The sequence below is a fragment of the Cryptomeria japonica genome, chromosome 8, assembly GCF_030272615.1.
Source record: "Cryptomeria japonica chromosome 8, Sugi_1.0, whole genome shotgun sequence".
In the NCBI taxonomy this organism is placed as follows: Eukaryota; Viridiplantae; Streptophyta; class Pinopsida; order Cupressales; family Cupressaceae; genus Cryptomeria; species Cryptomeria japonica.
Genome location: NC_081412.1, coordinates 634,677,108 through 634,692,968, shown reverse-complemented (window position 1 = coordinate 634,692,968; position 15,861 = coordinate 634,677,108). Strand labels below are relative to the sequence as shown.

The window sequence follows — 15,861 nt, the reverse complement described above, 5'->3', positions numbered from 1 at the left end:
CTCAACCTATTATTTGTAACATTTTTCTCATAAAAATGAGAAAAATGTTACAAATAATAGGCTGAGCAGAGTCATTCCTCCTCATTTAACCAGGAAATGTTCTTCTCTTAGTGTTCTAGATTTGGCGGAAAATCATCTGGAAGGTAAAATAACAGCAAAATGGGGCAATATTTTTTGTATTATTTATTTTTTTGGACCAGGTCATATAGTTCAACCAAATTTATGTCTATTTCAAAATGTAAATATCTTGATTTGTGGGTGATCTTTCTACAATGTGTTTTTGAGCAATTGAACATCTCCACCCCTCCATAGGATGAAGTTCACAAGCCCTTATTTAAAGGAAATATCGTAAAGACTAAAATATTTGCTAAGGAAAAATTAAGATTGACAAAAAATAGAAAAACAAACCAGATTGAGGTAAATAATGAAAATGAACATGGAAGAAAAGTTTTAAAGTTTCTTGTATGAACTTCTTCAAAGTAAATAATGTTTGAAATAAAGGTAAACATCTTTAGAATGAGAATCTAGTTTTAGTTGTTATAATTATTGATCCAATGCAGAACCAAATAGAGATAATAGGAAAACAAAATAGGGAAAACAAAGGAAATAAAAGAATATAAGAAAAAAACATATAATATAATATTTATGTGGAGATATATTTTTGAGAAAAAAATAAACATAAGAAGAGATGTGCACTGGTCTATATAAATTTCAATAGAGTTTACAATGCATCACTAACACCCTTCGCTTTTTGTCTTCATTTCAACAACATCTGTTTTTTTTAACTAAACTCTCTATCTTGTCGCAACCTTAATACAATGCCCTCATTAAAATGTGTTTCCTTCTAAGGAAATAAAGCCTACCATAGGGTCAACTCACAATACTGGTTCCCACTTTTTGACCAACTTTGACACTTATATGAATATTTTGAAAAAAACCTTCACTTTCCGACACCTATAACTTTTAAACCGTTAAGAATTTGAAGATGATATAAACTAGTGATTTTTAACATCTTGTTTGTAGATTCTAAATATATTTTTTTCAAATTTGTTTGAATAAAATTTAATTGATTTTTCCATCTCCCTCAAAAAGTAATTTTTTACAGCAAACAACATTTTTTAAGAGTGATGTGTATCCCGAAATGCATAAATTTTTTTCTATAAAGGATAAAAACTTAATTCTTTTGAATTTTGGTTTGTAACATCAAATTTTATTAAGTTTTGAAGTTCGACTAATTATAATTTAGATATAGGTGTACGTTTGAACACATAACTTGTTCTATATATATCAAAATTCAATTTTCTTTTTTTTTGGTTAGAAAGAAAACATCAATACCTAGTGCATAGATATTTTTCAGAATTTTTTGAATTAGTTTACTATTTTTCACAATGCATTAAACAAAGAAGTTCATGTTTGGTGAAAAACTTACATTCATAAGAAATAAAATAAAAATATATTAATGAAATTAAATATATTAAAAGTTATACTATTTGGAAAGTTTATAATAAGGACAAAATACTATTTAAAAAAAAACTTTTAAATGAATTAATTTGACCCCCCAAAAGCTAATGTAAAATTAGTTTTTTATCAACATTTGATAGATGCAAAGGAGACTCCATTGCAAGTATGATTTAGAAGTAGAGAGGTTATATCCAATAAATTTTGATCTAAGAGTCTTTTATTTAACTCTCTTCAATTAATTACTTAAAATGGGACCTCTTAAAGCTTAAATCATTATATTTTCTAAAAAATGTATGATTTCAGCAAAAATCAGGATGTACCAAAAAGTGGGAACCAACTTTGTGAGTTCACCCCATAATTTCTATGACCTAATGATGAATGATCTAGATTGACTAAAAAAATATATAATTTTACAATGCAATTTAAAAAAGAAATCCATTTGGGAGTACTGCCCTAGAACCCCTTCTAGGGAGAATCTTGGAGGGGCAACAGTAGTAGGGGTTAAGTGCCCCACACCCCTTTTTAGGTATTGGGATCTAAACATAGCTAAAATAAGATCATTGCTTAGTGAGTACATATTCCATTATGCAATTTTTCAAACAATAGGAATAATTAATTATAGAATATTTACAACGTTGATGGCACCTTAATCATAACAAATGAGACATATATAAATTGCATTCATAGAACTTTGGCCATTAAATATACTTGGCTTTCTTTTTTTGTACCTTTGGACCTTTATCAAATATAAATTTCCAATTGAAACATTGAATCATTTGAATGAACTATTTTTGAAAACAATATTATATAACCTCATTACATGCATGCAATTCTATTACATCTAAAAAAAATAGTGGATGAAATGGATCATATTTTGTCTATAATAATTGAGCTTAGGTAGACTATTTTGAGATTGTACAAAGTAAATGGGTGAACTAAAAGTGCTCTAAAAATATTTTATCAACTTACAATTGCCCTTTGTATGGCTTCTTGCTTTCATAGAACTCTCATTGTTATGACATTAGATGCAACCTACATTAACTACAATACTATTCATATTTATTGATATTTCAATTAATGATTTATTCATCTATTTAATTTTTTAAATTCGTACATATAAAAGAAACTAAGAATAAATACATATTTATATCAAATAATTAATCTTATTTCTTTCTCAATAATATATTTCACTACAGATCAATATACTATTATTATAATTAATCGATAGGCTATCTCCTGTGGGACACCCCAAATTCCCCCCCAAAACTAAAAATTTCTCACATTGTTGTTGTTTCATTTCAATTGTCTAAAAAGGTGCGGTTACTGATTTTTCTATTTCTTCACCTTTACACAGGTTTTTCCTTGTCTCCATGCATTTCTACGCACTCCCCTTTCAACATTACACTCTTCTTCTCCTCGCACACCCAACCATGCTTATCTTCATCTTTTGCGCAGATTACACACACTCTCCTCACACAACCATCAAATAATGAGTTCACTATTTTATTTTATGCAACCTTCTTTTGTCTTCTCATGTGCTATCAACTCTTCTACTTTTCATTGCCGGGTCTCTTCCCCTTCCTCACACACTAACCCTCTCTATTTTTGTGCATGTTCAACCAATTTTCTTCACCTCTTCTGGTTGCTTCTTTCGTATGAGTCTTAACATTTTTTGTGGTATATGCCTTATCTTGATCATTAGATAGTATAGCGTGGGCCGTTAGTGTGATCCTTTTTCACACTCCCTAAGGTTTTGATTGTCTATGATTCAGCCAACATAACATAAATTTCTAGCCAATGACATCCATTTCATATGACTCATCATGATCATCTAGTATGACATGGCTTGTTGTTTTGATCTCTATTGTTGTTTAAACTTGATAAAGAATTCATTATATAGTAGAGTGTGTCTTGCTAGTTTGATTTTTGTTCTTGTTTATTCTTCTTAAGGAATTGGTCACCTAATATAGTGTGGTTTGCTAGTTGTGATTGTTTAACATAGCAATATATAGATCATCCAACATAACATAACTTGTTGGCTGGTGGAATCCATATCGTATATGTGTTCTTGCAAGAATTTGAGTCCACATAAAGTTCCGAAGTGGAAGTTATTTTTTCCGATTTTTAAAATTTCTCACAATTGATCTAAAAAATTGAAATACTTAAAGATTGAATCTTGGAAAAGTTTAGAAATATGAAATGTATTACTCCAAGTCTAGTTTTCAAACATGTAATTTATTTTAATACCCAAATGATATAAATTGATTTTTAGAAAGCATTTCTAAAAACTACTATTTAAAATTATATGTTTCAAGAGCATACAATACATGTGTATGGTCACCATATTTTGATCTAATTTATTTATTTCTGAAAGCTACTAGGAAAAATATGTGTAAGACATCGAAGATTGATGAGGATTTTTTTGGTACTTTTTTTCTAAATGTTTCAGATATTGCTTTTTACAATTCTCTTTCTTAAACCTAATACAAAACAATAATAATTTAAGCTAACACAATAAATTGTATACTAACAAGAAATTAATTATAGATTAATTAACTGTGATAGTAATTGAAATGTGAGTATTTTGAGGTTAAAATATGTTGTGTGATCAAATTTGATACTAGCAAGTTTTGACACTTATAAAATTTGATATTGGTAAGTTTTGATTATAAATTGAAAGGAAAAATCTTACAATATGTTAGTATGTTCTAATTTTAGTAAATGTTCATATAATCCTATGATTGTAATGTTGTACTGATGTTCTTAATTAGATTTTAGTATGGATTGATCTGGATCAAAACTAATTGATTAGATGGCTACAAATGACTTAAGGTTTGCCTTTCCATGCAACACTATAATGTGCAAATCACATTTCCATGCTTATGTCAACAACGACTTCCAAAAAAGAGGTATAAGTTTGGGTCAATTTGTTAAGGAGGTCAAAATAACAACAATAATTATAAATTAGATTATAATCTCTTTCCGTAAAAATGAGGGACGTCAAGACATAGATGATACAAAAATCAATTCCAAATTCATTAAATTTCAAATAAAATTAATTCCTCAAAATTAAAATTAATTCCTATTATTGTCAGGAATACGAATGTTCAGCGCGTGTTGAGGACGTTTGCTAGTTGGCTTTTGGAGTCGAGTCAAATAGTATGTGTCAAATGTCATCATAACACATGATTTGATTTTATGGGTAAACAATCCTTTTTTCGTTGCCGTATTTCGTGGGTTCAATCAAAAGCACAGAGATGGGTAAGCACCATTGGAATCCCCCGTTCTTTATTTTTTTTTTGTTTCTTGGAATCTTCTTTCCTCGCACATGGGTTTTGTATTTCATTTATCAAATCTATTTTCTTCAATTCTTGGAATCTTCTTTCCTCTCACTTATCATGTGCATTCATGGCAGAAGTATGTAAGATGAAGAAAATTCATTGCCGTATGACATGGGTTTGGAAAATTCAAAGTCATAGCGAAAATGGGTGCCTTTGGACAACATGCGCGTATTGTATGGCATTTAGCATTGTGGTATTCATTTCACATGAATTGACTAAGTTTCCTCATTTTCCTTACATAGGAGGCAGATTGAAGGCCCTTCGTAACCTCTAAGTTTGAACTGTTCTGCAGTGAGAACCCTTCCTTTGTATTGCAGCCGAGGAAAAGAGACCAACTTTTGAGAGATGGAATTTGTCCCAGCATAGTATAGTCGGGATGTATATATATATATATATATATGTATATTTATGTATGTATATATACATATATATATGGATATGTATATCTATATATATATATATATATCTTTTATTTTGTATATATATTTGTCTATATCCTCTCATCCTTGTAGGTAGATGTAGGTTGGGATTCTCGCTTCTTTTATTAATTTTTCATGGCTAGGTCTCCTAAATTTGTCTATGGCTATCACGGCGCTAGACTAGGTTATGTTATGGATACTTAGATTTGGCAGCTAAATCTTGCTTTGGGTCTTGCTTACCTTGATTTCTCTTCTATGCGTCGGTAAGCTTTTGTCAGGCAGGTTTGAGAGTATATCGATCTATCTTGTTTTGAAATCTTTGGGTATGTTGTCATAGTGGAAATCTATGGAAATGTTGGTATTAAGACAAAACAGAGGAATTTATCAATTTTGGGTTACAATTGCTCATAATTCTTCATTCAAACTAGCCTAACAGTGTGCAAGAAGAATGTGGTTTCTATTTTGGCAATCTGACTCTGCAAGATTCAGTTGGAGGTCATCATCATGTCTTACTCAGAACAACACCATCTCAATATAAGCAGAATATTACTCCATTGTAGTCAAATTATGAATCCATTAGTGATGGAATGAGTATGGTATTCTCGACAGGAATTATCAATTGTAATTTTCTTTATTGGCATCTGACCATTTATTTTATTACCTGATTATTTCCAAGAGTTATTTTTCCTTGGGCATGACTGAAGGTTTTCTTTGCTCAATTCTTTCCTACCAGTTCCCACATTGAATCAGGTTGTATACTTTCATGTATTTTCATTTTATTAATACAATTATTCGCACACGACCTATTATCCATCGAAAAAAAAAAAAAACTAGTGCATAATCTTCTTTAGTACCACATGAATCAAGTAGGGTGGTGTTTATAGACACCAGTTCTATGAACTTAGTAAGAAAGGGTTATGTTCTTATTAGATAGTGCATTAAGTAGACTAAATTAATGGTGATGAATGAGGATTAAAGACATTAAGCAAGTATGTAGGACACCTAGAATAATGTTGCAAGCTAATGATGCCCTTACTAGGATGTTACATGATCTTTCTATTATGTTTACATGTAAATATTATTTTGATTATCTCATGATAATTTAAATGAAGTGAAATTAGTCCTTACAAACACTAACCTAGGTTGTAATGTGGAATAAATTAGACTTTAATTGAATAATAATGGTTAAAAAGGGATGAAATTATCAAATGGAATTTTAAATTGTTAGGTTCAAATATGTATCCATGCAAGTGACCTACATGAATTATGCATTTGTGGGTCTAATATAGGATGATGAATGGTGGAGGTTTGATATGATTACTTTTGGTTTTAATTGTTTTTTTTTTTTTCAATGAAAATTTTGGATCACACTTAGTTAAAATCAAATTGCTGATTCATAAATATGCATTGTTAAAATCAAAAGTAATAATATCAATTCTTCATGGACTATGAAAAAATCATGCTAACTAATGGTGGAGATTATTGATTATGTTCATACCTTTGAGATGCATGGAGATAGAATGAGATTATGATAAAATCATTGAAATTCGATGTAAAATCATGTCAGGACATATACTAATCAATACCTAAAAGATAACCTAATCAAATTAGGCCTAAAACATAAAAGAAGAGGACACGAATATACAATCTTTTCTATTTCAATATGGATAAATATAAACATTAGTAAAATTAAAGAAAAAAAGCAATTTGAAATTTTATTGCCAATCCTTGGATGAGTTTCGACAAAAATGATGTTTCTACTCTATGTATGATTTTTTTTTTAATATATGTGATTCACAAACAATTTATATATATATATATTAGAATTTAATTACTATATAATCATATTTAATTTTTTAATCATAAAATAAAACTATTTTTTTTTTATCAAAACTCTATTACCTATATAATTTTTATAATGATAAACAGTTAAAATTTATGCAAAATTATTCAGATATATAATTAAATTTTATATAATTTAACTTGTTATAAAATATAACATAGTGTTCAAAGATCACATGATTAAACCACAATTAAAAAAATTCTTTGATATTCAACATATATTTTAAAAAAAAATTCTTTGCTTGAAAACATCTAAACTCTGAAAATTGAGATTATGCCCCTGATTTCCTTATTATTCTTGTATTTTTTAAGTATGTTCTATTTTTGTGTGAGTCGTATGATCTGATTTGTGTTTTCCAGCGATCTCAACTTTATGTGAAAGATTTTTCTGGTCGATAGGAATATTTGTGGAAAGAAAATGGATGAGATTTAAGTCTATTAAAAATTGTCAGTCAATGTTGGAAATAAGGAAAGAAAAATATATAGTTAATTTTCCATATTGACACAGCATTTTCTTGTTTGACCCCCGAATTTGTTATGCCTTACCTTCACATGGCTTTTCCACCCATTGAAAATACACAAAAATGACAAAAATGTTACTGTGTCAATGTGACACGCTTTCTTTGCAGACATGGCACTCTTCAGACAACAATATTTAACCATAGTTAGCGATATATTGATCATCTCTTTTCATTCAAAGTAAATTTAGTTTGTGCCCCTAATTTATTTATTATTGTTGTATTTTTTAACTATGTTCTATTTTTTAAGTATATTCTATTTTTGTGTAAGTCGTATGATCTGGTCTATGTTTTCCAGCGATCTCAATTTTATGTGAAAGCTTTTCCTGGTCGATACGAATATTTGTGGAAAGGAAATGCACGAAATTTAAGTCTAATAAAAATTGTCGTCAATGTTGAAAATAATTGAAATGTATATAATCACAATTTACCTAGTTAATTTTCTATATTGACACGCCATATTCTTGTTTTACACGATACCCATCACATTCAAATTGAAAATATCGCTCAAGAAAATTTGTTAGGCCTTACCTTCACATGACTTTTCCACCCATTGAAAATGACAAAAATATTACGCGGCACTGTTCACACAACAACACTTTATAACCACAGTTAGCGATATATTCATCATTCTTTTCCCATGATTTCTGATCATCTCTTTTCTTTCAAACTAAAGATAATAAGAATTTTAGTTTCCAAAACAATGGAAGCTATGTTTTCATGTGGCAGAGTTGCATTTGCAATTATAACAATATTATGCTGCTTCACTTCCCCTGCAATTGCATGCCCCTTCCCTGAAAGAAATCTTCTCCTGGATTTCAAGGCAGCCGTTGTAGATGAGTATAACACTCTAACTTCCTGGCACGGATTCAATTGCTGCACGTGGAGAGGAGTCAGTTGTAATCTCCGCACAGGCCATGTTTCTCGACTGGATCTGAGTGGATTCAATTTGGAAGGTAACATCAGTTCATCGCTGTTCCAACTTGCACGGTTGGAGCACCTCGATCTCAGTCACAACCTCTTCAAGGGTAAATTCAGTCCTCCCCATAATCGAAAGTTGAAGAATCTCACTTTTCTTGACTTGTCATTTGCTGGTTATGAAAATTATTCCTCTCTGGATTCTGTATGGGAATTTTATGTGAGTTTGGAAAGCTTATCAAATCTGGCGAGCTTGGAATACCTCTCTCTTGCTGAAGTGAACATCTCTGCAAGCAAAGAGTGGGGTGAAGCTGTTGGCAGTCTATCCAACCTCCAACAACTGAGCATGTCTGACTGTGGGCTTGGAGGACAAATTCCCAATTCCCTTCTCAACCTCACCTCTCTGCTTCATCTGGATCTATCAGACAACTATTTGTCAGCACATATACCAGCTTGGTTTGAAAATGTGACTGGGCGCTTGCTCTCTCTTGATCTCTCTTGGAATGAGAATCTTGGAGGAGACATTTCTTTCATTGGACAACGAAAGTCTTCTTTGTCACTAACCAGCATTGGTCTTTCAATGACAGCCATCAAGGGCCGAATTCCATCTGCTATATGGAATATCTCATGCTTGGAGCATCTTCGTCTTTCATATACCAGAATTGAAGGTGAGATTCCAGCTTCTATAGGGAATTTGTTGTCCTTGCAAAGTCTTGATCTATCAGATACCAGGATTGAAGGTGAGATTCCAGCTTCTATAGGGAATTTGTTGTCCTTGCAAAGTCTTGATCTATCAGATACCAGAATTGAAGGTGGGATTCCATCTGCTATAGGGAATGTGTCGTCCTTGAAGAGTCTTTATCTGTGTGATATCTCTATTGAAGGTGAGTTTCCTGTCTCCATACTCAATCTCTCTAAACTTGTTGAATTGGACCTGTCCTACAACATGATAACTGGGGTAATCCCAGCTTCATTGGACTCACTTTCTTCCCTTGTTAGTCTTGACCTTAATGCGAACGAATTGAATGGTAAGATTCCATCTACAATTTCAAATCTTGTTAACTTAAGAAGCCTTTTGCTCCACTCCAATAGTTTAAGCGGCCTCATTTCCCTTTCCGTATTCGATAATCTCACTAGTCTTTATAGGCTGTATCTTTCTTACAATCAGTTAACTGTAAACATTGATTCAACATGGATTCCGGAGTTTACGCTTTCCGGTTTGGCATTAGGTTCTTGCAATTTAGATAGAATTCCATCGTTTCTTGTGACCCAATACGACTTGGAATATCTAGACCTATCTGCTAACAGTATCCAAACAAATATTCCATCTTGGATATGGAACTTACCCAGCCTTTATGATTTGAACCTTAGCTGTAATCAATTAACTGGGTCATTGCCATCTAGACAAACCTTACCTATGTATATTGACTCTCTAGATTTGCACAATAATAGCCTAGAAGGTTCTCTTCATCTTCCTCTCGCTGGAGCTTATCTGCTAGATCTGTCGATGAATCAGTTTAATGGTTCTATTCCTAGTCACATCGGTGCGTATCTTGAAAATGCAAGGTTCTTATCCTTGTCGCGGAATAACCTCAGCGGAGCGATTCCAGATTCTATTTGCACTCCATATTTGCAGGTTCTTGACCTTTCAAAAAATACGCTGAGCAGTGTCATTCCTCCTCATTTAACCAGGAATTGTTCTTCTCTTAGTGTTCTAGATTTGGCAGAAAATCATCTGGAAGGTAAATTGCCAGCAGAGTGGGGCAACATTACAAACATGCATACATTGAAGCTCAATGGTAATCATTTGAGAGGAGTTATTCCCTCATCCATTTCAGAAGGCCGATCTCTGCAAGTATTGGATTTGGGAAATAATGATTTGGAAGGCACCCTTCCCCAGTGGATTGGAAAGCTATCACAGCTGCATGTGTTGGTCTTAAGGTCTAATCATTTTCATGGCAGTATCCCACGCCAGGTAATTGGCCTTCCGAATCTTCAAATTCTGGATCTTTCTGGCAACCACCTTTCAGGAGCTATTCCAAGCAACCTTACAAACCTGCTTGCAATGGTCAATGCATCGCAGAATAATTCAAACCATCTCGAAGAATACAGTTCAGGTGGTGCTACATATACAAATCAGATCAAAATTTCCTGGAAAGGCTGGGATGTTGAATTTGTGAAAGTTCTCTTTATTCTTAAATGTATTGATCTTTCAAACAACAGTTTATCAGGGAGCATTCCTTTTAAAACGGGATCTCTTCAAGGCTTGATAGCCCTTAACCTTTCAAGGAATCATCTCAGTGGCCGAATCCCAAAAACATTGGGACACATGGAACAACTAGAGTCTCTGGACCTCTCGCTAAACAGGTTGAATGGCAACATTCCCTTAGAACTTGAGTTCCTGAGTTATTTGGAGTTCTTGAATCTATCTTACAACATGCTTGATGGAAAGGTACCCCATGGAGGACAGTTCCTAACTTTTGGGGAGTCGTCCTACTTAGGCAATCTTAACCTAAGTGGGATTCCATTTACCAATATAAGCGTCTGCAACAACTCTTCTGGCTATGGCAACTGCAAAAGTATTGAGAGAATTGGTGAAGCAAAGAATTCAGATGGTGAAATGATAGGATGGGCAGTCGGACTTGGATTGAGTTATGGTTTGGGATTCTCTGTTGTGATTGGAGTATTGACTTTAAATAAGAGGGTGAGAAAGAGAGCCTTCGATTTTTATGATGTTGTAATTTTAGCTATTGATGGGTGTATAAGAGGTTAATAGATCAAAGTAGATACAACTGTATAGAGGGTTTTGTTAGTATAATGACAAAGTTTTCTTTTAGTATATGGCCGATGCAAATTTATTAGCATGAGGTGTGTTAGAAATTGTTGGTGTTAATGATGACAGAAACATTTCAAGGGGTAATATATGAAATTCAAAATGATTCCTTGGTTTTAGCTTTTCTAGTGTATTTGTGTTTTTTCTTCATCGGTGTATATGAAGTTTTTTTTAAGTGTTTTTGTTTTATTAAATAATTTGATGTGTAAAATGTAATTTTAAGGGATGAAATTGTACATTTTATTATTTTAAAAATTATAGTATTTAATTTAATTTTTTGTATTATTTGATTTTTATTTTAAAATTTATTATGTTTTATTATAATTTATTTTGATCTCTAACGATTCCTATTAATATATTTTTTTAATTTACAAATATGATATATTAGAGGATCATTTTTTTGGATCAGGTAATATAGTTCAACCAAATTTATGTCTATTTCAAAATTTAAATATCTTGATTTGTGGGTGATCTTTCTACAATATGTTCTTGAGCAATTGAACATCTCCTCCCCTCCGTAGGATGAAGTTCACAAACCCTTATTTAAAGGAAATATCGTAAAGACTAAAATCTTTGCTAAGGAAAAATTAAGATAAACCAAAAATAGAAAAGCAAATTAGATTGAGGTAAATATTGAAAAGGAACATGGAAGAAAAGTTTTAAAGTTTCATTTATGAACTTCTTCAAAGTAAATAAAGTTTGAAATAAAGGTAAACATCTATAGAATGATAATCTAGTTTTAGTAATTATAATTATTGATCCAATGCATAACCAAATAGAGATAATAGGAAAACAAATTAGGGAAAACAAAGGAAATAAAAGAATATACGAAAAATATAATATTTATGTGGAAATATATTTTTGAGAAGAAAATAAACACAAGAAGAGATGTGCACTGGTCTATATAAATTTCAATAGAGTTTACAATAAATCACTAACACACTTCACTTTTTGTCTTTATTTCAACATCGTCTATTCTTTTATCTGAACTTTCTGTCTTGTCACAATCTTAATACAATGCCCTCATTAAAATGTGTTTTCTTCTAAGGAAACGAATCCTACCATAATTTCTATGACCTAATGATGAATGATTTAGATTGACTAAAAAATTATATAATTTTACAATGCAATTTTCTAAAAAATTCCATTTGGGAGCACTATCCTAGAACCCCTGCTAGGGAAAATCTTGGAGGGACAACAGTAGTGGGGGGTAAGTGCCCCCACACCCCTTTTTAGGTATTGAGATCTAAATGTAGCTGAAATAAGACCATTTCTTAGTGAGTACATATTCCATTATGGAATTTTACAAACAGAAGGAATAATTAATTATACAAGATTTACAAGGTTAATGGCACCTTAATCATAACAAATGAGACATATATACATTGCATTCATAGAACTTTGACCATTAAATATACTTGGCTTTATTTTGTTGTACCTTTGGACCTTTCTCAAATACAGATTGCTAATTGAAACATTGAATGATTTGAATGAACTATTTTTGAAAACAATATTATATAACCTCATTACAAGTATGTAATTCTATTACATTTAAAAAATATTGGATGAAATAGATCATATTTTGTCTATAATAATTGAGCTTAGGTAGACTATTTTGAAATTGTACAAAGTAAATGGGTGAACTAAAAGTACTCTATAAATATTGTATCAACTTACAATTGCCCTTTGTATGGCTTCTTGCTTTCATATAGCTCTCATTGTTATTATGTTAGATGCAACCTATATTAACAATCACAAAAGTGACAATCTAAATTTTACTTGATAAAATTCCTAACTACAATAGTATTCATATTTATTGACATTTCAAGTAATGATTTATTCATCTATTTAAATTTTTAAATTCATACATATAAAAGAAACTAAGAATGACTACTTACATCAAATAATTAATCTCATTTCTTTCTCAATAATATATTTCACTACAAATCAATATATTATTATAATTAATCGAGAGGCTATCTCCTGTGGGACACCCCAGATTCCAAAAAAATAAATAAATAAATTTCACATTGCTGTTGTTTCATTTCAGTTGTCTAAAAAGGTGTGGTTACTGATTTTTTTGTTTCTTCACCTTTACACAGGTTTTCCATTGTCTCCATGCATTGCTACACACTCCCCTTTCAACATTACACTCTTCTTCTCCTCGCGCACCCAACCATGCTTACCTTCATCTTTTGGTACTTTTTTTCTAAATGTTTCAGATATTGGTTTTTGTAATTCTTATTCTTAAATCTAATAAAAAATAATAATAATTTAAGCTAACACAATAAATTGTATACTAACAAGAAATTAATTATAGATTAATTAATTGTGATAGTAATTGAAATGCAAGTATTATGAGGTTAAAATATTTTTTGTGATCAAATTTGGTGTTGGCAAATTTTGACACTTATCAAATTTGATGTTGATAACTTTTGATTATAAATTAAAAAGAAAAATCTTACAATATGCTAGTATGTTCTAATTTTAATAAATGTTCGTATAATCTTATGAGGATGTGATAGTAATGTTGTATTGATGTTCTTAATTAGATTTTAGTATGGATTAGTTTGGATCAAAATTAATTAATTAGATGACTAAATATGATTTGTGGTTTGCCTTTCCATGTAATACTATAATGTGCAAATCACATTTTCATGCTTATTTCAACACGACTTCCAAAAAAGAGATATAAGTTTGGGCCAATTTGTTAAGGAAGTCAAAATAACAAAAATAATTCTAAATTAGATTATAATCTCCATCTATAAAAATGACGGACGTCAAGACACAAATCAATTCCATAGCAAACTGACTGTTCAGCGCGTGTTGAGGACATTTTCTAGAAAGCTACTATTGTTGGCCATAGCAAACTGACTTCCAAATAATATTCAATGTTCACATCTACATAGTTGTAAATTATTTTTCTACCGGTAGACTCTTCAAAGTCATATTTTAATATTAAGAAAATATGTTTCCTACAAATTTCATTGCCGTATTGTATGGGTTCAGTCCAGCACACAGCAGAAATTCAGGGTCGTAGTAGATGAGTGAAAGAGATGGGTAAGCATGGCGGTCCCAGTGCAATCCTCCGTTCTTTAATTTTTTTTCGTTTCTTGGAATATTCTTGTTATGGCCGAAATTTCATTGCCGAAAATTCAAAGTCATAGTGGAAACGGGCGCCTTTGGACAACATTAAAAATATAAAAGTTAAATTGGGGTAATCCTTATGTAATTTAGTAATATAATTTTCTTAAATATAATGAAAATAATTTGTTTAAATATTATATAATAATAATATACTATTAAAAAAGATGTATATAATATTATAATATAATATCTTAACTTTAATTATTTCTTTTCAATTTAATATTTCTAACAAATACATTTTCACAAACTTTAATTAATTAATGAATTAATAGTCAATTAGTCCTCATATTTTGGCCCACTGTTATAGGGAATAGTTTTTTTATTTTCTCTATACAATATTTTTTTCAATTTCACATCTAATGATTACATACTACACTATACAAGTCTAATTTCAATTTTTTAATGTGATTAAATAGGGATAATAAGTATAATTTTTGTTGACTTTGGTTCATAATTTCAATTTAGAGTTTGAAACATTCATCAAACTAAAATAACTAATCTTTCAACAATGAAAAAATATTCCAACCAACACCTACCACATTTATTTATCATCGATTCTAAAACTACGTACACCTATCCCTTTATTTAATTATAATACATAATTCAATTTCGATTATCCATCCTAGCTCAATTATTAGATAATTATTTTTATTTATTTGTTTAATCTAGATTTATAGAAATAATCTTTTTTCTTATAAGAAAACTAGCTAATAATAATAATATCCATAAAACGTTTTAAAAAAAATACAATTGATTTTTTTTCTTTCCTAAATGTTAAACTTAATCTAACTTCTCATACATATTGCACAACTCATCATGGGCTTCCTCGACATGCTATTGTTAAAATTAAAGCAAACAACATATATACTTCTCTCTCTCTCTCTCTCTCTACACACACACACGCACACACACACACACACATTTATCTATCTCTTTCTCTTTATCCCTCTACCCTTATATATCTCTCCGCCTCTTCCTCTCTATTTCTCCCTCTACCTATCTCTATCTCTATCTATTGTTCTCTATCTTCCTCTCCCCCTCTATTGCATCTCTACTTTCAACTACTCTAAACTAACCATATTGATGATAGGAACTCAACGCTTTGTGTCTCTTGTTAATACTGTAGAAGATTTGAACTCAATACTATTAGATGCCTACAATATAAACTTTATCATTAAATAAGGTATGATTTGACAAAAAAAATCACTTCTATGAAAATGAACATTTTAATTAGCATGTTATTTATTTTTATTTTTAGGCTTTAATAAGATGAAATATTGGAAATTTTCTTATTCATCTATTATAGGTATTATTTTAACTCACGCATTTAATCATGGAGTTTCTTTCAAAATTAAGAATTTTTTTTTTTTTTGTAAAGACAA

The 15,861-nt window shown here is 30.7% G+C and overlaps 1 protein-coding gene across 1 annotated transcript; it reads left to right on the top strand.

The window, feature by feature from the left end:
- Positions 1–8,284: 8,284 nt before the first annotated feature.
- LOC131857867 (receptor-like protein EIX2) lies at positions 8,285–11,272 on the top strand. Its single transcript, XM_059210638.1, has one exon. The coding sequence runs from the start codon at positions 8,285–8,287 to the stop codon at positions 11,270–11,272; it is 2,988 nt and encodes a 995-aa protein (XP_059066621.1).
- Positions 11,273–15,861: the final 4,589 nt, after the last annotated feature.